The 24,298-nt window shown below is 43.0% G+C and overlaps 1 protein-coding gene and 1 long non-coding RNA gene across 2 annotated transcripts in view; one reads left to right on the top strand and one right to left on the bottom strand.

The window, feature by feature from the left end:
• Positions 1-24,298, bottom strand: part of LOC110197754 (uncharacterized) — a 420,263-nt gene that overhangs the window by 3,310 nt on the left and 392,655 nt on the right. Inside the window, 4 exon segments of the mRNA XM_078146387.1 lie at positions 1,318-1,413; positions 2,759-2,818; positions 2,821-2,884; positions 5,841-6,018. Of these exon segments, the coding sequence (XP_078002513.1) occupies positions 1,318-1,413; positions 2,759-2,818; positions 2,821-2,884; positions 5,841-5,873 (253 nt within the window). The 5' untranslated portion in view covers positions 5,874-6,018.
• LOC144454442 (uncharacterized) overlaps positions 1-24,298 on the top strand; it is a 351,830-nt gene that overhangs the window by 49,592 nt on the left and 277,940 nt on the right. The window lies entirely within an intron of this gene.

The following is a 24,298-nucleotide window of genomic DNA, read 5'->3' as shown; positions in this document are numbered from 1 at the left end:
TTAAGAAAAGTTATTTTTTTATTGTATGTTGACTTGTTCTCTCCCTCTCTTTAGGTATTCCCATTCCCTGAGACATAATAGTATACAAATTAGGCCAATTAATAACTATACAATGGAGCTATAAGCTTAAGTGAAAAGAAGACTCAATCAATGTAGCAAACTTCACTGTACACTGGATTTAAGAAATTGCCACAGTCACTTTGAGCAACCCCAACCTGATGAGTCAGCAGCCATCAACACTTGTCTAGAGCCACCATCAGTAACAAGATTATGATTCAGTGAAGGCTGAGATGACAGCTTTTCTTACCAATGAAATATTTTAAAGTTTCAGTATATACATTTTTATTATTATTATTTTTTGGCAATTGTGGTTAAGTGACTAGCCCAAGGACATACAGCTAGTAAGTGTCAAGTGTTTGGTCTGAGGCCACATTTGAACTCAGGTCCTCCTGACTTCAGGGCTGGTGCTCTATCCACTGTGCCACCTAGCGCCTCCAGTATATACATTTTATACAACAGTATTGCACACATAGTAGACAACAGTATATAGTAAACACAACTTAACTCTGATATACACTGAGAAACTAAAAAAATTCATGTGACTTAATTGACTGCAGTATTCACTTTACTGTGCTGCTCTAGAACAGAACCCACGCTGTCTCTGAGGTGTGCCTGAAATTTTTCTCATTCTTGTTTTGACTTTGATTCTTTCCTCCTCAATTTGAGTCTCCTCCTTAAACTGTTACTAGCCTCACTCCTTGAGTGCCCTCATATCCCATTGAACTACAAGTCTCTCCATTTCCAAACACTCTCTTTTCCCTGAATTAGCTAAGAGTGAAGCTCCTGATCTGTTGCTTCTTCTCAAATACCTCCAGTTTCTGAGATCCAGGAGAGCAGGAGATGTTCCTTGTGTCTCTTTATATCTTGGATTCTTAGCAGGGGGCCTGGCACATAGCTGGCACTTAATAAATGTTCATTGACTTAAGGAAAGTCTAAGAAAGAACTCAAATTGGAAAACCTAACCCTTTTTTGCATTTTCAAAAGAGTTCCTGCCTCCAAATTCTAAATAATGAGTTTTTATAGGATCACAGATTTATCAGTGGAAGAAAGCTTTAAGTGTCCAACTCCCCAATTTTACACAGGGGAAACTGAGGCTCAGAGGTTCCTTGACTTGTCCAGGATCCCACTGCTAAAAAGTGTCTAAAAAAGAATTCCAGGTCAGGTTTTCCTGTCCCAAAATTTAGCACTTGCTTCACCAACACACCTAGAAGCCTCCTGTAATCAGAGCTCTCATCCACCTGCTTTCACCTCACTCACCTGGACAGCAGCTCCTTAGGCCTTCATGCTCCAGGAGCCCTAGTGCTTTCTTTTTCTCCAAATAAGAGATCAAATCTTCTCTGGGAACTGGCAGCCCTGGGCATGGGGAATTATGGATGAGGGTAGAGAAAAACTAGTAATTTAGCTTCCTTTAGGGAAAAGAGTGTGCATACAAAGCTACTGCATTTGGAAAATCACTCTATCACATTCACACATATCTGCCTTATTCTCCCATCAATGCTTGTAATGCAAGTAACCCAAAACAGGATCTGCCCAATCAGCCTTGAGGAACCAGCTTTTGCCCTGTCCCCTACCCTGCTCCACACTCCCTGAAACCTATAAACACTTTGTTACTGTTCATTCAGGGAGTGTTTGCCTCTTCTGGTGAGATTCTCCTCCTGGGGAAGTCAATGAACCTTAGTTAGTCCAAATTCTGATTCTTGGCCAGTCTGTTATGCCTGGCATTGACAGGAGCTTACAAGCCAGAAGCACAGGATGGTTCCCAGGATTCCTTAACCATGGTGTCCACAGCATTTAATTTTGAGAGCTTTTGGGAGAGGTGGGGGAGAAGATCATGGAGCCAATTAGGAATCAGAAAATTTGGTCCTGGTGCACCTTCTTCATGGAAGGATGGACTCATTGCATAGTTATAATTATCTAGAAAGTAGAGGCAGCTGGTACTACAGTGGACAGAGCCCTGGGACTGGAATCAGAGACGCCAGGGTTTAAATCCAGCCTCAGGCAGTTACTAGCTGTGTGACTCTGGAAAAGTCACTTAACCTCTGTTTGCTTCAGTTTACTCAAATGTCAAATGGGGATAATAATATCCCCTAATGACAAAATATTGTAAAGAAAGCATGTAGAACAACAGCTGGTGAACAGCAGGTGAACAGAAAGGCTTATTCCCTTCCTGTCTTTCCTACCATCTCTGCTGGAATTGGGGCACTGCAAAGGAAGATTCAGGAAAAACCTGCCATACAAGGCACATTTAGGAGCTGTGAGCTATAAATGGAGGCTTCTTAAGAAGAAAGTTCCATACACTAGGGTCATCCCAAAGAGGAAGGGGTCACAAGAAAAAGCTGCCTGGGCACTTTTCAGAGACTTTCCAGACACAATTAACGTCCATGGAGAGTCTGGACCACATAATGTGGTATTACTTCCACAAATGAGATGCTTCAACACTGATCTGATCTTTGACCTCAAGCTACCTAGAATTGGCAAGAGACAGCTTCAGGAGCAACCAGAATACCTCCAGGTTTTCTTCACACAGCGTACTGACCTTTTATAGGAAAACCAGGGAGCAGGGGACCCCTCTCTCGGACACAGGACACCAGCACTATTCCCTTTCAGTAATTATTAAACACTCCAAACCCAGCCCACTCAGGAATGAAGACATTCCCTTGGATTGCAGACTCAGAGTGGCCAGGGGAAGTGTCCTTACCCAGGGAGAGCAGGTTATGGGCATTCTCCAGCATGACCTCCTTGTACAACTCTTCTGAGGATGGTCCAAAAGGCCCCACTCCTCCTGGGTGAAGTCCACAGACACATCCTTGAATGTCACCAGCTCCTAAACCATCAAAAGTCAGAAGATTTAGAGCTGAAAGGGACTCCAGGAGTCCTGTAGTCTAACCCTCATTACGTGAGAGGAGGAAACTGAAGCATAGGCAGGGGGGTTACCCAAAGGTGGTACCCTTGAGGAGTGTCAGTTGGAATAAAGTTGAGGAAAATCTTAGTATAGAATGTGTCTCCCAGTGGAACCTGGGACAAAGTGTATGTTTTATCTGTGAGGTAGGAGGTTCTGTGGAAGACATAGACAGAAGATGATAAGAAACTTCTGCTTTCTCAGAACTGATAGAAGCAATATATTATTTTAAAAAAATTTGTGAAGAGTTTTGAGAAGCTGTGAAGTACAGTGTATTCTGTGATGGTTGGGAGGATTTATGTGTGATTATTGATAAGAGAGGAAAGAAAAAGAGAAGATTTAGTTTATTTCTTGAGAAGCTGAATCTCTTCTATTCGTGGCTAAAAGGTGCCACAATGAAATGATATCAATACTAAACATCTTTTCACCAAATGTTACCCCATCTAAGTTTTGAAAAGAGAACTTGAATGAATTGCAGGGGGAAATAGTCAATAAAACTCTACTAGTGTGGAAACTCAACCTTCCCCTTTCAGAACCAGATAAATCTAAAAAAATAAAAAATAAAGAAGAAAGAAGTTAAGGAGGTAAATAAAACCTAGAAAAGTTAGATTACTAGATTTTGGAGAAAAATGAATGAGAATAGAAAGGAATATGTGTTTTTCTCAGTAGTACATGGCATTCACACAAAAATTGCCCATGGATTAGAGCAGAAAAACATCACAATCAAATGTAGAGAAGTAGAAATATAAAGTGCATCGTATTCAGATCATAACACAATATAAAGTATATTCAACAAAGGGCAGTGAAGAGAGAGAGATAAAATTAATTGGAAACTTATTCATTCAATCCTAACAAATAAATGCATCCAAGACCAAATTATAGAAATAATTAATAATTTAATTAAAGAGAATAACAACACGGAAACAACCTAACAACATTTATGGGATGCAGCCAATGCAGCAGTTGGGAGGAACTTTATATATCCAAACATATATATACATATATACACACTTAATTTTAGCCTGAGGGAAAGGCTGGGGGGCTGGGATAGGTGGGGAAGGAGGAAAAAAAGAATAATGTCAAAAGTGGACAGCAGAAATAGCACTTCTAAGGCTATATCCCAAAGAGATCATACAAATGGGAAAAGCACTCACATGTACAAGAATATTCATAGCAGCTCTTTTTCTGGTGGCAAAGAATTGGAAATTGAGAGGATGCTCATCAACTGGAGTATGCCTGAACAAACCGTGGTATATGAATGTGAATGGAATAGCATTGCACTATAAGAAATGATGACAGGCTGAATTCAGAAAAACTTGGAAAGACTTATATGGTCTGATGCTGAGTGAAGTGAACAGAACCAAGACAACTTTGGACACAATAACAGCCATGTTGTGAAATGACTAATATTGATAAGCTTAACCTTTCTCAGCATTACAAGGATCTAAGGCATCTCCAGAGGCCTCGTGATGGGAAATGTTATCCACATCCAAAGAAAGAACTATGGAAGTTGAATGGCTATCATTTTTTTTCTTCTGTTGAGTTTTGTTTCCTCTTTCTGATGGTCCCTCCTATTAGTTTTAATTTTTACTTACAACTTCACTAATGTGAAAATGTTTAATAGGAATGTAAATGTACAGCGTATATGAAGTGTGCGCTATCTTGGGGAAGGTGATGGGGAGGAAGGGGGAGAAAAATTTTCAACTCAAAAGCATATGGAAGTGATTGTTGATAAATGAAAATAAACTAATAAAATTAAAAAAACAAAACAAAGTGCACAGCAGAGAACAAAAGAAAACTTACAAGGAAGCAAAAAAAAAAGACAGCTCTGAATCCAATGAGTAGTATTTATCATACAAGTTTTATTGAAATGGAAATTTATTGCTGTATATTTTGAATCCTCTCTCATATTCTGCTGTGCACATATCAATGCTTTTTTCCTCTCCTTATTTTGTATTTGTTCATAATTTTAAAAGAAATTACAAATCAAAAATGCTCCAAACCACTAACTAATAAGAGAAATGTAAACCAAAACAACACTGAGGTGAAAGAAAACTCCCAGGCCTTTGAATGGTTCCCCAAACTCAGCCCTTTCCCTATATCCTCTCTAACAAGGGAAGTACTACTGTATCAAGGGTCTCCTTCAGCTTGTTTACTCAGAGTTCTGAATGATTTTCTGACTCCATCACACAGAATTGTCTGGCTTAATGAGAATAGATAAGCAGCCTGATTCTGTTTGTTCTTGGGACCAACCTTCAGTTAAGAGGGAAACTGATTCTGTTTGTTTCTTTGGACCCAATCTTTGGTAAATGGTTGACAGTGTTTGGGACAGTGACCACCGAAATCAAGAGTTTGGAATCTGAATCAGAGATTAAAAATGGTCTTTATTCTTTCTCAGGAGAAAGGGCACAGCCCTTGTGTCTGCTAAGGCAGGGACAGCCAGGCAGTAGGCAGCTGGCTGTGAGAAGCAGTTTTATAGCCCTAACCCATGCCCCCTCCCACTCTCTTACCTCTTTCCTCCACTGGCTGGGTACTCAATGCTTACAATCGAAATCTGGCAACTAATACCCATAGAAGGAAACATACCCATATTTGGGAACTAGCTGTACGGGTTCCCCAGGAAGCAGGAGCAACCAGGAATGACCTGTGCTGACATGGATTTTTGAGAAAGGTGAAACTTAACTTAGGGATTAGACCTGAGGAACCTGCACTTTAGGCCATCTCTCACAACAGGTAGTACTACTATTTTCAATTTCCTGCATATTTTTACAAAGAAACAATCCATAGGTAAGGATGGCCAGCCTCTTAGACAATTCTCTTTGTTTCTGGAAATGGCCTCCTAGGCCGAAATGGGTCAAGTCTGAGGGCAGGGTGAACTCACCTGGGCTGGGGGTCTGCAGCTCCCAGGGGCCATTACCTCGGGCTCCAGGCTCCCTGCTAGGTCAGGCCTTGATTCTCAGCACACTGAGCTGGGGAGGGAGAAGGATCCCAGGACAGGAGGCTGGCCTGCAGGGATTTACAGGGGTGAGGCACTGCCCTCAGGGCAGAGAGTGTGCAGCCTACAGGAAGGGTCAGGCTTGGAAATGAGATGATCCCACCCTCTCCTATTCCTTCTCTTCTGTCCCCCTCCCCTCCCCCATTCTCTTTCAGAGACCCAGGAGGCAGAAGGGGCTTGGGATCTCGACAGGATGAGACCAGGCAGAGTCTCAATGGCTCCTGAATCAGAGCTCTCCCTACAATTTGTACTCTGCCCTGCCTCCCCTCTCCCCAACCAACACAGACACACAGACACACCCACACACGCACGCATTATCTAGACAACAGACTGATGGGGAGGGCTCTGCAATGGAGCCACCAGGAATGACAAGGGTCAGCCTGAGGCTGGGAGAGAAATCCAGTCTGAGATTCAGCCCCCTGAGGGCTTTGTTGGAAGAGGGGGCAGGGAAGCAGGAGGCCTGGGGAAAGAGAGCACAGGTAGAGGCTGGGAGGGAAATATTCTAAGCCAGTTCCTCACAGAGAGGTCAGGGATACTGGAGAGACAGAAGGGCTCCAGTGGACACCAAGTCTGGGAAAGCAGGATGGCTGTGTGCTGAGGTCTAACTAGGAGCTGGGGAGGATTCCTGGGACCCTCTGGTAGAGCTTAGGCTTGGAATCTCTCAGGGGAGAGCTGACACAGGGAGCCAGTGCCTGGGATCTGACAGGGAAGCAGCCCAGGAGCGGGGAGTCAAGACCAGGGGGGCAAGGAGGACCCCCCCTATTCAAAGCGGGGTCCTAATGTGGAAAAATTAGGACTGTAATTCATTGTTGGTGGATATGTAAGTTGATCCAACCATTTTGGAGATAGATTTGGAATTATGGCCAAAGAGTTATTAAACTGCCAGTAAGTATCATTTCACCCAGCAATACCACTATTAGGTCCGTTTCCCAGATGATTAGGGAAAATGGAAAAGAACCTACATCTCCTAAAATACTTACAACAGCTCTCCTTGCAGTAGCAAAGAAATGGAAATTGTGGTGATCCCCGTCAATTGGGGAATGGCTGAACAAATTGTGGTATATGATTGTGATAGAATAATACTGTGCTATAAGAAATGATGAGCTCAATGATTTTAGGAAACCATGGAAAGACTTGTACAAAATAGTGGAATGAAAGCAAGAGAACCTTGTATATAGTACCAGCAATGTTGTCTTAAGAATAACTTTAAGAGAACAAGTTATTTTGATTATTCTAAACATCCAAATTAACTATAAAGGACATATGAAGAAAGGCACTATCTGCATGCAGAGAAATAGAATCACATATAGAATAATTTTACATATGCATTCATATATACCTATATATGTGTGTGTGTGTGTGTGTCTAATAGTATTCATTTCCAAGTATGGGGGTTGAGGTTAGAAAAAGAAAGAAAAAAAAAGAAATTTACAAGATAATTTTGTTGCATATTATAAAAGAATAGCAACTGGTGTTATTTGCAGTAGATTCGAAATTTCAATGACAATCATCTTTTTTATTGTACTGTTATGGAAAAGCTTGTTTTACTCAATAAATTAAAAAACAAATTATTCAAAAATAAAATAAATAATAATGATAATACTTTACTCTTTTAGCAAAGTCCAAAGGACCTAGTAAACTCTCCTGAACATTAAAAGAACAATTGTTTGTTTAGACTTTCGGCCAGATGAAGCAGGCAAAACTCAGGAGTAAGAGAATTAAAAGTTCCTAAAACATGTCAAGGTAGCAACACATTGAGGCTCTTATCACTGCAGGTCAGCAAGGGATTCAAGATGAAATTCAGCTTTTATTGATAGTTTTTGCAATGAGATAAAAACCAATTTGGATAAACCTTGTTCAGCAAAAAAGGCCTTGCATTGTAGCATCTCACCAATCACCAGTACAACCAGGCAGGGGTCACTTGTGACATGGCAACTGAAAAAGTCAAACAAGTTCAAGGGACCCCTTAACATTCCTCAACATTTGCATTGTGACTAATAGCAGGTAGTGTATTTTTATATATTTATTTTTCTGCATTTCCTGTGGCCCTGATACATGGCCAATTTCTGTGAAGGTGCCATGCACAGCTGACTAATAGGTATTCTCCATTCTATTCACATTCAAATTTCTCCAGGAGTCTATCATCTAACTTTACTAGAATTTTATTCTTTACTTTAATTCTTTATTTTATTTTATGGTTAAATTTATCCAGGCCTAAGAGACCTAAATTGAAGACCCCTAAACTTCCTAAAACAATTTAGTGTATGCATATGTATACACACACACACACACACACACACACACACACACACGCACACACGCACAAATATGTATATATATTTATATTATATATTGTCAACCTGGAAGTTGGTTAAAGAGACAACAAGCTAGGTGATATGTAAACTCACTGTTTATTCCCTTAAGTTAGTGACATGGACATGGAGCCAGAGCTTTAACTGACTGAATCAAGCAATTTGAAATAGACAATTGATATTCTTTGAGCAATCCCAACTCAGAATATCTCAGTCAATAAACATATATATATATATATATGTATATATATATATATGTTTATACACACACACACACACACACACACACACACACACACACACACATATATATGTATACATACACAGCCACTATGTGTTTAACATGTAGCACAACAAAGGAAATTTCTTAGTTCAACAGGTTGTAAATATAAGAGGAGAAACAAAGTATCCATTGGAATTACAGTCCCAAGATATGTTTTTCCCTACATTTGTGCAGAGGATACCAAAAGAAGAAAAATCCCACTCTTCCAGACATTGCCTGGTCCCAGGCATCCTGTCCTTAGTGATCACAGACAGGAAGAGTGCTGGTCAGCTCCAGCTGGTCCTGTAGTGGCTAACACAGGAAGGGGCATTCTTAGATCACTCAGAGAGCACAGCATGCAAAGCATTATGGCACATGAAACCCAGAGTGAGCTAAAATGTCTCTCCTGATTGGCCAATCCAGGTTTTAGGCCTTTCTCAGGTGTTGGGAGTTAAAAATGATTTATGGAGGGGTCTACAATACATATACATACACACACACACACACACACACACACACACACACACACACACACACACACATGCATACAAATATCTCTAAGGCACTATGGTGCCACCCAGCCACCCCTAAGTGTTTGGGTGCTCTATAACAGTCAATGGTCAATAAGCGTTTATCAAGTACCTACCATGAGCCAGATATTGTGCTAAGGGCTGGGATTCAAAGAGAAAAATGGAAGGGCAGTCCTTGCCCTCAAGGAGCTTACTATCTGATGGAAAAAGCCAGCTCTGAAAAGGAAGCTAAAAAGGCAGGAAGGGGGCAGAGAAGATGGCATATACTGGGCATCCTCAGGAAGGGGAGAGAATTCAGGTAGACAAGCCCCAAAGCAGCAGAGCCAAGAAAGGAATGAGGAGATGTGGGAGTCACAGTCCATGGCCCCACCCCCATGGGTGAGGGAGTACTGAGAAGGGAAGAGGTTTGGAAAAGCTTCTGTTAGGGCTGAGTTAGAAAAGCAATTACAATCTGTAAAAGGATGGCCTAACAGTGAGAGCCCACACTATTAATAAATGGGATAAAGTGAAGGATTGTGGCTCAGGATGGTTGGAGGTGAGCAGAATAACCAGGTAACTGCATCACAAGGTTGTAAACCACAGAGGTTTGTTTATTCAATTTGATAGGAGGGTGGCTCTCAGGGAGGAAAGCAGTGTTTTAAAGGTGCCACAGAGGACTGGGTCGGGAACTGGATGAAAGTGAATCGAACAAGGTCCCGGTTGCTGGGTCTCCAGGATAATGTGGAGAAACAACCCACTGACCCAGTTTTTCCATAACACATTAGGGGAGACTCTTGGGACCCTCTGGTAGAGTTTGGGCTTGGAATGCCTCAGGGGAGACCGGGCACAAGGAGCCAGTGCCTGGGATTGGACAGTGAAGCAGCCCAGGAGCTGGGGGTCCAGATAAGGGGGCCAGGCAGGAGGTGGGGGGGGCAGGCCGGAGCTGGGGGCCCAGACAAGGGGGCCAGGCAGGAGTTGGGGGTCCGGATAAGGGGGCCAGGCAGGAGCTGGGGGGCCAGAGAAGGGGCCAGGCAGGAGCTGGAAGTCCTGCATCCAAAGCGGGGTGCTCAGGGCAGGCAGAACTCTGGACCATTATTGGGGGGGGTCTGAAAGGAACACAACTCAATCCCTAAAGGCGGGCGGGGTCAAGGGCCCAGAACACCTGGAGCCTGCGGGGGGCTGGAAGCAGGACTCCTGGGTTCCTCGGGCAAAGTGAGCCCCAGTGGTGAACCTGCAGAGGGGGAAGAGCCCGGCAATCTGAAGGTGTTGGGGGGGCGGGCAGCTGGGGCCGGTCAGCACTACAGCGGAAGAGCAGAGGGAGGAGGAGGAGGAGGAGGTGGACGCAGAGCGGGGGAGCCCGGAAGGCAGGGTAGCCGGCACAAAGCACGGCTGCTGGAGCCGACCTACCTGGGACCTGCAAGCACAGAGCGCGGGCTGAGCTCTGCCCCACGTGGGGAAGGAAGGGGGAGTCACGCCCAGCCAGCCTCCGCCCCGGCTCCTCCCCCCTCCCATGTTCGCTCGGACCCAGCAGCTCACACCCACAACAGAGACACGCCCACCCTCTCGCCCCGCCCCCCACAGTTCCCCTAACATCTCCCTTCTCCAGGGCCAGCCTGGCCCCAGGTGAAACTGTGCCTGCAGAAGCAGGCCCAGACCGGAAGAGGCTCCACCGCGCTTCTCCAAGGCCTGGAATAAGGCCGAGGGGTGGGACAGTTCCGGGTGTTCCCGGGGAAGGCCGCTTCCGGTTACGACCACCAACCTTCTGGGAAATGTAGTCCAGACTGAAGCTCTGGCTGGTGTTCTCGGATGGGCGGGGCGATGCACACGTGGGGTCCGCAGCTGATTCCAATTGGCTCCGCCCAAGGCGGGGCCGGGGCTTCGCGAATGAATGTGGGGGCGGGGCCAAGGAGATGGGGTGGGACCTGGGGCGAGTGGGGCAGGGCGGGGGGAGGACAGAGTGAGATGGGAGAGGGTGGGTTCAGAGCTCTCACTGGCCTTGACTCAATCCCAGGCCCCGCCCCCTCACAAAAGAGAGAGGGCTTTATGTTCATCATGGTCTTTGGTCCCTGACACCCCAGGGACCCACCGCTTAAACCTTAGGGGGGCTCACATCCAGGGTCCCCCAAGGGGACATAAAAAGGCCTGAATGTCCAACACAAGCAATGCTGAGAGGTCCCCTTGAGGGGCTGCTTTGAAGGGCTACAAAGGCTTTCCATGTGGTGGGTCATTTGCTCCTCAAAACCAGCCCAGGAATTGCCCACTTTACAGAGGAGGAAACTGAGGCTGACAGGACATGGTGCCCTGGAGGAAAGGGGCCTCCCGGGGTAGAAGGTCATCCCCACCAGCCAGTGTGCCGGGGGCTAGACTCCCTGCCTCAGTTGTTTCCTTTGTCACAAGAGAGGATCCAGCCTGGAGGGAGAGAGAGGGTTGGTCTCCCCTCTGGTATAGACAAAATGCGCCAATAAAACCTGGAAAGGAGGGAAGAGGAGAAGGCCTCAGCTGGGGCACAGACATGGGTCTGCGTCAGATAACCCTAGAGCTGATGGAATTCCCCATGGGTTTAATGGATGTGGGAGAGGGTTGAACCAGCCTTTGGCTTTGGCCCATCAGACAATTCACAGGAGAGAGGAGCCTTGGAAAGACCTCGGTGGGGAGGCTTTGGCTCCAAGTTCTTTCTGACACTGTAAAGTCCCTGCTTTGGCGTTGCCTCATTTCTGGGGCCTTGGTGGAAAACATAACCTCTGGATCTGGGGAGAGCCTGGGAGCCGGCCTGCCTCTAGGGGGAGGCTTTCAGGGAGGCAGAAGCCTTTGTGGACATTTTCTCCTTGAAGCATATTTAGAACCCCTGGGAAAATGGGATTGTGTAGTTTGACCCTCCCCTTGTGTGGCTTAGAGCCTGGATCTGTTTGATGCTTTGACACCAGATCTGTGGCTCAATCAGGACATGCAGGTCCCCCTGACCCCAGACACCTTCAGGGGAGGGAGGGGTCCAGAGGGGGAGGCCAGGAACTTTCTGAGATCTGCCCTTTCAGGGCCCTGTAAGTGCTGTATTTGGAAACTGCCTCCCAGCTGGCCCCTCTGCTGGTTTCCTTATTCCTCTGTCTGAACTCTATGGAATGTAAAGCTTACTAAAAGCTCTGGGAGCAGCCCCTATTTCAGCTCTCACCTCAGCCAGAGGATGCAACAAGCTTCTTTCTAAAAGCTGTTACTTCAGAAATAGGTATGGAAATATGTGTGTTGACATGCATGTATTTCTGTGTGTGTGAGTCCCTTGGAACTGTCTCCCTGCCTTCCTCCCTCACAGCTGAGGTCACCGCTGCCTTCTCTTGGACCTGAGATCTCTGCCTTCCAGACACCAGCTCTGTGGGGCAGATCCCAAGGAGGTCTGAGCCAGCCCCTCACAGATATGCTGCCTGTTCAGGCCATCTTCAGAATCTTCCTCAGACAATTCAGATGGAAGAAATTCAGTTTCCTGACATGGTGCTGGTATACTGCCCAAGTTTCATAGGCATGCAACAATGAGATCAGCACAACGGCTCTGTAGACCTTCAGTTCAGTAGGTACCTCTTCTCTCCCACACTTTCCTTCAGAGCCTCTTGAACACTGATCTAGCTCCAGCAACGTCAGTGTCAACTTCATTGTCAACATGTACATCCCTGAAAAGTATCCTGCCAAGGTAAGTGAACTTATCTACAGTATTCAAAATGTCTCCATTTGTTCTAACCAATGGTTCTACATATGGATGGTGTGGTGCTGGCTCATGGAGCATCTGTGTTTTCTTGGCATTGATTGTTAAGCCAAAATTAGCGTTAGCAACAGGGAATCAATCCATACTTTGTTTCATCTCAATTTCAGAGGCTGCATTGAGTGCACAATCATCTGCAAAAAAAAAATATATATATATATATGCGCCAACACTCCCTGCACTTTAGTCTTGGCTTGTAGCCTTTTCAAGTTGAAGAATTTACCTTCAGTGTGGTAGCTGACCTGAATGTCATGTTTGTCCTCTGTGAAGGCATTTGACAACATGGCTGGAAACATCATGCTACAAGAATGGGAGGAAGCACAGAGCTTTGTTTTACTCCATTGGTGACTGGGAAAGTAGAAGAGCATCACCCATTATCCAGAACACAGGTAAGCATGCTGAAGTGAAATTGACATACAAGATTGGTGACCTTCTATGGGCAACCAAAGTTGGACATAATTTTCTCTAAGCCCTCATGACTGACAGTATCAAAGGCCTTGGTCAGATCTACAGATGTTGCCTACAGACCTCTGTTCTGCTCCTAGCATTTTTCCCGCAGTTGTTGGGCAACAAACATCATATGGACCATTTATTCTCAGCCTTTTCTGGAGCCACACTGGCTCTCAGGTAGATGATGATCTTCCAGGTGAACGATCCAGGAAGATTCTGGCAAGAATTTTGCCAGAAAAAAACTTCTTGAAATAATAAACTTTAGCAACATTGCAGGATATAAAATAGACCTAAATAAATCATTGGCATTTCTATATATTACCAACAAAGCCCAACAGGAAAAGATAGAAAGAAATTCCATTAAAGTTACTGCAGACATTATAAAATATTTAGGAGTCTATCTGCTAAAACAAACCCAAGAACTATGGGGTTTTTTTGCTGTTTTTTGGTGAGGCAGTTAGGGTTAAGTGACTTGCCCAGGGTCACACAGCTAGTAAATGTCATGTGTCCGAGGCTGGATTTGAACTCAGGTCCTCCTGACTCCAGGGCTGATGCTCTATCCACTGTGCCACCTAGCTGCCCCCAAATCCAAGAACTATATGAACATAATTACAGAACACTTTTCACACAAACAAAGTCAGAAGAAAATAACTGGAAAAACATCAGTTGCTCATGGGTAGGCCAAGCTAATATAATAAAAATGCCAATTCTACCTAAGGTAATGTACTTATTCAGTGCCATACCAATCACACTACCAAAAAAAATTATTTTAGAGAGCTAGAAAAAATAATAACAAGATTCCTTTGGAAGAACAAAAGGTCCAGAACATCAAGGGAACTAATGAAAAGAAATGCTTGGGAAGGTGACCTAGCCATTCCAGATCTTAAATGGTATTATTATAAAGCAGCAATCATCAAAACTACTTGGTACTGGCTAAGAAATAGAGTGGTGGGGGGCAGCTATGGAGTACAGTGGATAGAGCTCTGGACTTGGAGTCAGGGGGACCTGAGTTCAAATCTGGCCTCAGATATTTGACACTTATTAGCTGTGTGACCCTGAGCAAGTCATTTAACCTGATTTCCTTACCCTCCTCTACCCCCCAAAAAAAGAAAGAAAAAGAAATAGAGTGGTGGATCAGTGGAATAGGTTAGGTATTCAAGACACAGAAGTCAATGACTACAGTAATTTACTATTTGACAACCCCAAGACCCCAGCTTCTGGGATAAGAACTCACTGTTTGACAAAAACTGGTGGGAAAACTGGAAAAGAGTATGGCAGAAACTAGGCATAGATCAAAATCTTACAGCACATACCAAAATAAAGTCAAAATGGGTCCATGTTTTAGATATAAACACTTATGCTATAAGCAAAATGGGAGAGCAAGAAATAATTTACCTGTCAAATTTATGGAGAACGGAAGAATTTATCACCAAACAAGAGGTAGAGAACATTATGAAATGCAAAATTGATAATTTTGATGACATTAAATTGAAAAGTTTTTGCACACAAACGAAGCCAGTACAACCAAGATTAGGAAGGAAACAGAAAACTGGGAAATTTTTTGTTTTTTACAACCAGGGTCTCTGATAAGGGCCTCATTTCTCAAATATATAGAGAATTAAGTCAAATTTATAAGAATAGAAGTCATTCCCCAATTGATAAATGGTCAAAGGATATAAACAGGCACTTTTCAGATGAAGAAATTAAAGCTGTCTATAGTAATATGAAAAAAAAACTCTAAATCATTATGATTGGAGAAATGCCAGAGTTCTCCCTAATAAGCTGATACTTCATCTGGAACTTGGTCTTCTACCTGACAGCCAGTTTGACTTCAGAAAGGACCAAGGAACACTGGATATGGTGTTTGCTGCCTGACAGCTCCAGGAAAATGCCAAGAACAGAACAGAGATGTGTACACAACATTTGTAGATATGACTAAGGCCTTCAGTACTGTCAGTCACGAGGGCTTATACAAAAGTATGTCAAAATTTCGTTGCCTAGAGGAGTTCATCAGTACTGCTCGCCAATTTCATGATGACACGCTTGAGCAGGGATGATACTCTCCAGCTTTCCCAGTCACCAATGGAGTGAAACAAGCATGTGAGCTTGCTCTCATGCTTTTTAGCATAATGTTTTCAGCCATGTCATCAAACAACCTCAATGAGGATAAACATGGCATGAAGATCAGCTACCTCAGCATGGTAAATTCTTCAACTTGAAGATGCTGCAAGCCAAGACCAAAGTGAAGGGAGTGTTGGGGCATGATTCTCTGTTTGCATATGATTGCAGGCTCCATGCAGCCTCTGAAGCTAAGATGTAACAAAGGATGGATCAATAATCTACTGCTTCTGCTAATGTTGGCCTAACAATTAACACCCAGAAAACACAGGTGCTCCATCAGCCACCACCACACCATCCATACATGGAACCATTGGTTACAGCAAATAGAGAAGTTTTGAATGCTGGGGATGAGTTCATTAACTTTGGTGGAGTACTTTCCAAGGATATACACATTGATAATGAGGTTAACACACACATTGCCAGAGCCAGCTCAGTGTTTGGGAGGCTCTGAAGGAAAGTGTGGGAGAGAAGAGGTATTAGACTGACTACCAAACTGAATGTCTACAGAGCTGTTGTATTGACCTCATTGTTGTATGTCTGTGAAAGCTGGACAATATGCCAGTATCATGCCAGGAAACTGAACCACTTCCATTTGAATTGTCTTAGAAAAATTCTGAAGATCACCAGGCAGGATAAGATACCAGACCCTGAGATCCTTTCTCAAACTAAACTGCCAAGCGTTCAAACTCTGCTTTAGAGAGTGCAACTCTGATGGGCTGGCCATGTTGTTTGAATGACCAATGTAAGCCAAAAACACTATTTCATGGAGAACTCACCAGGGCAAATGTTCACATGGTGGTCAGAAGAAGAGATACGAGAACACTCTCAAGGTCTCTCTTCAGAACTTTGGAATTGATTGTATGACATGTGAGACCCTGGCACAGGACAACTCAGCAAGCCGTGCCCACATCAGAAAAGGTGCTGTGCTCTAGGAGCAAAGCAGAGTTGAAGTAGCTCAAGAGAAACACAAGATCTGCTGACTTAGAGAATCCACCCCAAAGGTTCACAAGGACTATTGGTGCCCCACCTGTGGTGGAACATTCTGAGCTTTTATTGATCTGATCAGCCACAGGTGCGCACACTCAAACTTGACTCTGGCATAGTGATATCATTTTGGTCCTCTTTCAAAAGGAAGGAAAACAGGATGGCTCCATAATCTTCTTCAGTGACCATGTGACCATCATTTCTTCAGTCATTTCCCAATGTACAGGCACCATCAGTTTCCAGATCTTTGCAGCAACAACAAACATCCACTAATTTCATGTTGTGTGTATGGGTCATTTAACTGCTTAGTTTACAGGTCTAGTGGTTATCACGGAGTCAAAGGGCATGTGGTGGAGGGAGTTTAGGGATGAAAGGTATTACAGAATGTGATCCTTCCATTTGAAGCGTGTGTGAATCTTTGTGTCAAGGGCATTTCTTTTACAGAACATGGTGAATTCTGCGTTCTAATATATTCTGCTACTCTCCTCTATTTTTATAGGTGAATTCATCGCATGCAGATGTTATTCTGAGAATTAATTATATTTTCTCCATGATATCTCTGATCTTTCCTCTTTGATTCTGCCTCAATCCTTAGAAACATAAACAGAATGGGGTCAATACTGGTAATTAATCATTGGAGTGGCCTGATCACCATTCCTCTGCCCACCTATTCTTCCATCCATCCCATTCCCAGATGACTCGCTTGAACACTATCTTAAAAGTCTCTTATCCTCTTCTTTCCTGTATTTGAAGCATTCACTCTGGTGCAAAGTTATTTTCCACCAAAAGGCAGCCAGGTGGTACAATGGACAGAGGACTATGATTGGCATCAGGAAGGGTTGAGTTCAAATCCAGCCTCGATACTTTCTCCCTGGGTGACACTGGTTAAGTCATCATTCCTCTTTTTGCCTCAGTCTCCTTATCTGTAAAGTGAGGATAATAATAGCACCCTTTGACAGGGTTCTGAAGATCAAATAAGATAATATTTGTAAATTACTTGAAACATTGTAGGTACTCTATGAATATTAGGTATTATTATTATTGTAAATTTTACTATCTCTTCACCAATTCTACTCTTCTTATACTGCTATTCTTTTCTCTCCTTGTATCCATTTATTTCCTTCTGCAGTTTAATGTTGTCATTGTTGTTGTTTGTCCTTTGTTCACCAAAAGGAAATTGACTTCAGGAAGCTAGTGAATTGGATTTAAGTGAGGCAGGGCAGTGAAAAGTCACCAGCCTCACTTTCTCCCCTGTAGCCATCTGGGTGGGAAGATATAGATCAGGATGACTGGAGATGACTCAGATACAGAGGGGGACCTTGGCCTTTTTAAGCTAAGTTCTTCAACAAGTCTAGATTGACTGAGGCAATGCTGATTTAGTGATTAAGGCTAAATAAGAAAAGAGGCAGAGAATGGCCTTTTTATTAGTAAAAAAATATATCAATGTGGCAGCTAGGTGGCAGCACAGTGTGGATAGAGATCTGGCGTTGAAGTCAGGAGACCCTGAGTTCAATTCTAGCCTTAGACAGTTGACACTAGCTGTGTGAACCTAGGCAAGTCACTTAACCCCAACTGCCTACTCAAAAAGCAAAAAAAAAAAAAAAAAATCAGTCTGGGAGGGGGAAGACCCTCAGGGTTTCTGGCCAAAACAGAAACAATTACTACTTATATTCTCTGTGAGCCAATCAGGGTCCAAAGAGTGACCAGTCAGGGCTTGGCCTGAGACCTATTACTGGCAAAGGAGGGAGAGTCAGATAGATTTGGGGTTAAGGTTGGTCCTTAAGGGAAAAAGTTTCAGAAATCAAGTAGCTGGATATACAGAGAAGCCAAAAAAACAAAAACAAGAACAAAAATAGCAAAAAAAACCACCCAGACCTTTCCCCAAGCCAGCAAACCAAACCAGTCCCTGCCCTCAGGGAGCTTACAGTTTAATGAGAGACAACCTGCTAACCACCTGGGCTCTTCCTACAGGGATGCAAATTTTAACTTTCTTCTTATTCCTCTTGAAACTTTTGGTTGATATTAACACCTGACTGAAACCTACCTCATGGAATGTGAAAATTTACACACTCCTTAGATGAGAAGCCAGAGGAGAATCTTACCTGCCCCTCCTTGAGGTTTAGAGTTGGAAGGGATGGTTTAGGTGTGAAAGGATTCACTTAGACCTTCTCTGTAACCATTGGGAGCTTTATTGACACCAAAGAAGCAGGCTGGCCCTGGAAGCAGGACTAGCCACTTGCAGAGGGAATAGGGCTTGTTTTTATTCACAAGTTTTGGGCACTTAGCCAAGAGTTCCTAGTGAGTAGTTAGTGGCAGGGAAAAGGGTGTCAGGAAGGGGAAGCAAATGTGCTGGGTCCAATTTAAGGATGTGATCTAACCACATGCACAGACTGAGAGCTAAGGAAGCAAGAATTTTGTTATCTGACAGAGCTTCCCAGTTACTGGAACAGATTTAAATGAGGCTCTTATAGGTGCAGGGAAAAGTTAGCCTCATCATGTCTGACTCCTTAGCTGCATGCACATTCTTCTCCTCATTCTATTTGTGAATGCTCTAAATTTCATTTAAACTGTAACCTGACTTATTTTACCTGTAGAGTTTTTGGGAACCTGAATAGTTTATTTCCTTCCTTGGTCCACCCTCTCTGTTTGATTTCCTGCATTTTACATTGTATATAGTTCATATGTAGCGATAAACATTTAAGATCATTTGAACCCCAATAAGGGGCAAAGCCTGAACGAATCAACCACAAGAAGCACCCCAACATAATAGACATGCTTTTCTTTGTTCTCAGTGAATCTAGAATGCCCCTTCCTGTGTCAGCAACTACAAGGCCAGCTGGAGCTGACCAGCATTCTTCCTGTCTATGATCACTAAGGACATGATGCCTGGGACCAGACACTGTCTGGAAGAGTGGGACTTTTCTTATCTTGGTATCCTATGCACATAAGTTATATAGGGGAAACACAGATATCCTGGGACTATAATTCCAATGGACACTTTGTTACTTCTCTTGTCTTATTGTATTTATAACCACTTCAACTAAGAAAATTCCTTTCCCCTGCTATATGTTAAAAACATATGGAGGTTATATATTTTTTTGAGTGACACAGACTTCCTGAGTCAGGATTGCTCTAAGAATATAAATTGTCTATTTCAAATTCCTTAAGTCAGTCAGAGTTAAAGCTCTGGCTCCATGTACATGTTGCTAACTTATGGGAACAAATATGGATGTGCTCATCACCTAGCTTGTTGCCTCTTTAACTAACTTTCAGGCTGACAGTAGGAAACAAGGAAACAAACAATTTTTAATTTTGTGCCAGGCACAAGCACTTTACAAATATTATCTCATCAGATCCCAACAATCCTGCTGTGTAGGCCCTATTACCTCAATTTTACACTAAAGAAAACAGAGGCAAACTAGCTAGTATCAGAGTCCAGATTTGAGCTCAGGTCTTCCAGTGAGCTATAACCACTACATCTTTTAGTAAGCATGTAAGTGTGTGTGTGTGTGTGTGTGTGTGTGTGTGTGTGTGTGTGTGTGTGTGTGTGTATGTGTAGTTGTTTGCAACTTCTCTCCTTTCTTTTTTGGAATGCCAAGAGCTTACTAGCTGCTTAGACCAAACCAGGTGCTTAATAAATGTTTGTTGACTTACTTGATGAAATATTTTAGAATGTGAGCTCCTTGAGGGCAGGGGCTGTTTTACCTTACTTTGCACCCCAGAACTTAGCAAATAATCAATACATGTGGAGTTACCATGAATGAGTCCTCATATCCTGGAGATTGGAGCCATTCTCTTATTTTCTGCATTCCAAGATCTGATAATATCAATTCTACTCAATGAAGGGGTGGCATTTTGAATCAAAGCTGGAGTCTGTTGAGCCTGAGTTGGGTCAAAGGTATAAATGCTATATGTATTACTCTAGGTGGAATTTCATTAGTTTCATAGCATTGATTTATACCTGTTGGCAACTCCCACTTATCTAAGGTCATATAAGTGTTCATAAGCCCCATGATTCAGCTTTGGTTTACAAAAGATAGCTAAATCATCATCATGTTATTAAATATTCACTAGCTATAATTAATGAAACTATTACTGAGAAATTATTTTCATGTTTTGAACAAAATTCAACTGGACAAGGCAGGTCATCTGACTACTTATCCCTCCTGGATTTTCTTGACCAAGATTCACCCTGTGTCTATCAATCTCTCCATCAAAGTGAGAAAACCCAAGAAGTTGTTGCTCTGCAGCTGATAAGTTTCCCAAACAAAAGTATTACTTTAAAGAAGCATATAGTTTAAAGAAAGACTGGAAAAGAAGAACTTGTGGCTTGTAGGTAGCAGTCATACCCCATCCTCCAGCTGCCAGAAAGGGAAACCCAACCTTCAAAGATTACACTGCTCAATGTAGTCTTAACCTCCAGCTGAAGAAAAAATGCAAAGTTGCTAATCCACCAAGACTGGAAAGAGGAACTTAGGGTGTTGTTAACCTCTTTTCTGCCCCAGCCAGAAAGGGGAATTTAGCCTTTGACAAGTCTTACAATCCCATGATTATTTTACTCCTACAAACATACATGTCTTGCTCTAAATTATCTGTGACTAAATGATAAAGTGTTACAAATCTGTGTACTCACTAAATCTATAAGTAACCTAGAATTAGGAGAATATCTATGTTAGTCTGGCTTATCTGTGAGGGCTAGCTTTTCCCAAAAAAGGGAACCTAAGTAAATCAATCAAACTAAAATTAAACCAAAGTAATTAAACAGTAACTCATTTAAAGGCTGTTTCTTTTCATGATTCCATCACCTCTGTGTACATGCTAGAAAGTGTACTGTCAAAGTAAGTGAACTTATTCAGAGGATTCAAAATTTCTACATTTCCTGTAACCAACAGATGGTGCCATGCTGAATGGTGAAGAACCTCTGCTTTTTTTTTTTTTACATCTTTAACAATATATTTTCTCCTAGTGACATGGTAAATTTTTTTTAATGTTTTTTAAAGTTTTGAGTTCCAAATTCTATCCCTCCTTCCTTCCCAGCTCCCTAAGACAGTAAGCAATCAGATATATTATACATGTGCAATCATGCAGAATATTTCCATGTTAATCATTTTGTAAAGGGAGATTTTGAAAAAAAAAGAAAAATAATGAATGAAAGAAACTGAAAAATAGCATGCTTCAGTCTGCATGATAACAACATCAGTTCTTTCTCTCCAGGTGGATATCATGCTTCATCATTAGTCCTTTGGGATTTTTTTGGGTCATTGTATTGCTGAGAATAACTAAATTATTCATACTTCTTCATTGAACATTATTGCTGTTACTGTATATAATGTTCTCCTGGTTCTGTTCACTTCATTTTGTATCAGTTCATGTAAGTCTTTCCAGACTTTTCTGAAATCATCTTGCTTTTCATTTCTGAAAGCACAGTAATATTCCATTACCATCATATACCACAGCTTGTTAAGCCATTCCCAACTGATGGGCATCCCTTTAATTTCTGATGCTTAGCCACCACAAAAAAAAAAGCAGCTATAAATATTTTTCTACAAATACACATTTTCCAGTTTCTTTTGATGTCTTTGGGTTATAGACCTAGCAGGGGTATTGCTTCATCAAAAATTATGTGAAGTATTAGAACTCTTTGGGTATTGCTCGAAATTGCTCTCCAGAATGGTTGCATCAGTTCATAACTCCACCAACAATGCAGTAATACATTAATAAAGTTTTCCCACATCCCCTCCAACATCCATCATTTCCCTTTTTTGCCATATTAGCCAATCTGGTGGGTGTGGGGTGGTACCTCAGAGTTGTTTTAATTTGCATTTCTTTAATCAATTGTGATTGAGAGGGAAGAGGAAGGAGGCAGGTAGAGATTTGGGAACTCAGAACTTAGGAATAAAAAATATTTGTATATGTCATTGGAAAAAATGAAATATTGTGTAAAAAAGACTAATAGCCAATGGCAGTTAGGTGGCAGAGTAGATAGAGAGCTAGGCCTGTAATCAAGAGGATCTGAGTTCAAATTTAGCCTCTGACATTTGCTAGCAATGTGCCCCTGGGTAAGTCACTTAAGCCTGTTTGCCTCAGATCCTCCTTTGTAAAATGATCTAGGGAAGGAAATGGCAAACCACTCCAGTACTTCTGCCAGGAAAACACCAAAGTGTGGCAGGAAGAGTCAGACATGACTGAAACAACTAAAAAAAGACAACAAATAGCCATTTCCCAAAAACATAAATGGTCAAAAAATATGAACAAAGAATTCTCAAAAGAACTGACAAATATTCCCAACAACATAAAAAAATGCTCCAAACCACTAGTAAGAGAAATGTAAACCAAACCAACACTGAGGCTTCATCTCATACCCTGTGAACTTGACAAAAATGGCACTAGTCCATGTTGGAGGGGTTTGGGAAGATGGGCACACTAATACAACTTTGGGGGAGCTAGGAAATGGTAGAAGATCATGAAGATCTGAGTTCAAATCCAGCATCAAACACTAACAGGCTATGGGACCCTGGTTGGTCTGTTGGCCTCAGTTTCCTGAACTGTGAAATAGAGATAATAAGAACACCTACCATATGGAGTTGTTGTGAACCTGGTCAAAAGTGGGTTTTGGAGAGAAAGTAAGTCACTCCATCATGTCTTTACCTTTGATCCTGGTGCCTCTTTGACAAGAACTGTGTCTCCTTCAATACCCTCCCATCCCCCATTGGAAAAGAAAACTCTTTGAATAATTCCCCAAAACTCAGCTCTTTCCCTATATCCTCTCCGATAAGGGAAGTACTAGGCCCTTCACAAATGCTAATTAACAGCCAAAGAAGGTACTCTTTCCTTTGGCCTCCTCCAAACAGCTCTGCTAAGGGCCTTTGAACATGTCAATGTGACCCAAGAGCCAACTTAACCTGTTTTCTGGAGTTGCCATATTTTCCAGAAACAGTGGGCCAGAGTATGCAGGAGGCCAGAACACCCCCCAGCCCCAGCTCATAGTGTTTGTTCCTTTCGATCCTTACTGCCCTCTCAGTGTGCCCTTGAGGGTCAAACCAGCTACAAGACAAGACTAGTCAGTGTGCACCAGACAGATAAACTGTGCAGCTGGGACCCTGGAGGTTAAGCAGAGCATCCTGTCTTCAAGGTCTGGAAGGGAGAGCTTGGCCAAAGAAGCAAAGAGGATGGGGGAGCAGTTCTATCAATGACTGGGGGAGGGGGGCTAGGCATACCTAAAGGAAAGAAAGACAAGACCCCAGCAAAAGAGAGAGGAATGAGTGAAGTGGTCATCCTTGTGACTCATGGACCAAGAAGGAAAACTTCAAAACTGAACATGGGAGGGCATCAACTGGGATGGGGGGAGGGTAGTAGTTAGTGCTTGTGATGCCAAAGTGCTGAGAATCAGTTAAAAACAGAGAAGGAGAGATCAGGGCAGTGTTGTTATTACTGTTTTCAATTCCCTGCCTATTTTTGTAAAGAAACAATCCACAGTAGGGGATGGCTAGCCTGTAGACAATCCTCTTTGTCTCTGGAAATGGCCTCCTTGGCTAATGTGGGTCGAGTCTGAGGGCAGGGTGCACTCACCTGGGCTGGTGGTGTGCAGCTTCCAGGGACCATTCCCTTGGGCTCCAGGCTCCCTGCTGGGTCAGTCCTTGGTCCTCTGCACACTGAGCTGGGGAGGGAGAAGGATCCCAGGGCAGGAGGCTGGCCTGCAGGGATTTACAGGGGTGAGGCACTGTCCTCAGGGTGAGAGTGCAACCTACAGGAAGGGTCGGGTTTGGAAATGAGATGATTCCACTCTGTCCTACTCCTTCTTTTCTGTCCCCTTCCCCTCCTCCATTCTCCTTCAGAGACTCAAGAGGGAGAAAGAGTTTGGGATCCCAGATAGGATGAGACCAGCAGAGCCTCAATGGCTCCTGAATCAGAGCTCTCCCTACAACTGGTCCTCTACCCTCCATGCCTCCCCTCTCCCCAAC

Source organism: Phascolarctos cinereus, unplaced genomic scaffold (genome assembly GCF_003287225.1).
Source record: "Phascolarctos cinereus isolate Bilbo 61053 unplaced genomic scaffold, phaCin_HiC Scaffold_726;HRSCAF=1367, whole genome shotgun sequence".
In the NCBI taxonomy this organism is placed as follows: domain Eukaryota; kingdom Metazoa; phylum Chordata; class Mammalia; order Diprotodontia; family Phascolarctidae; genus Phascolarctos; species Phascolarctos cinereus.
Note: the sequence above shows the minus strand (reverse complement) of the source record. Positions and strands in the feature narration are given on the sequence as shown.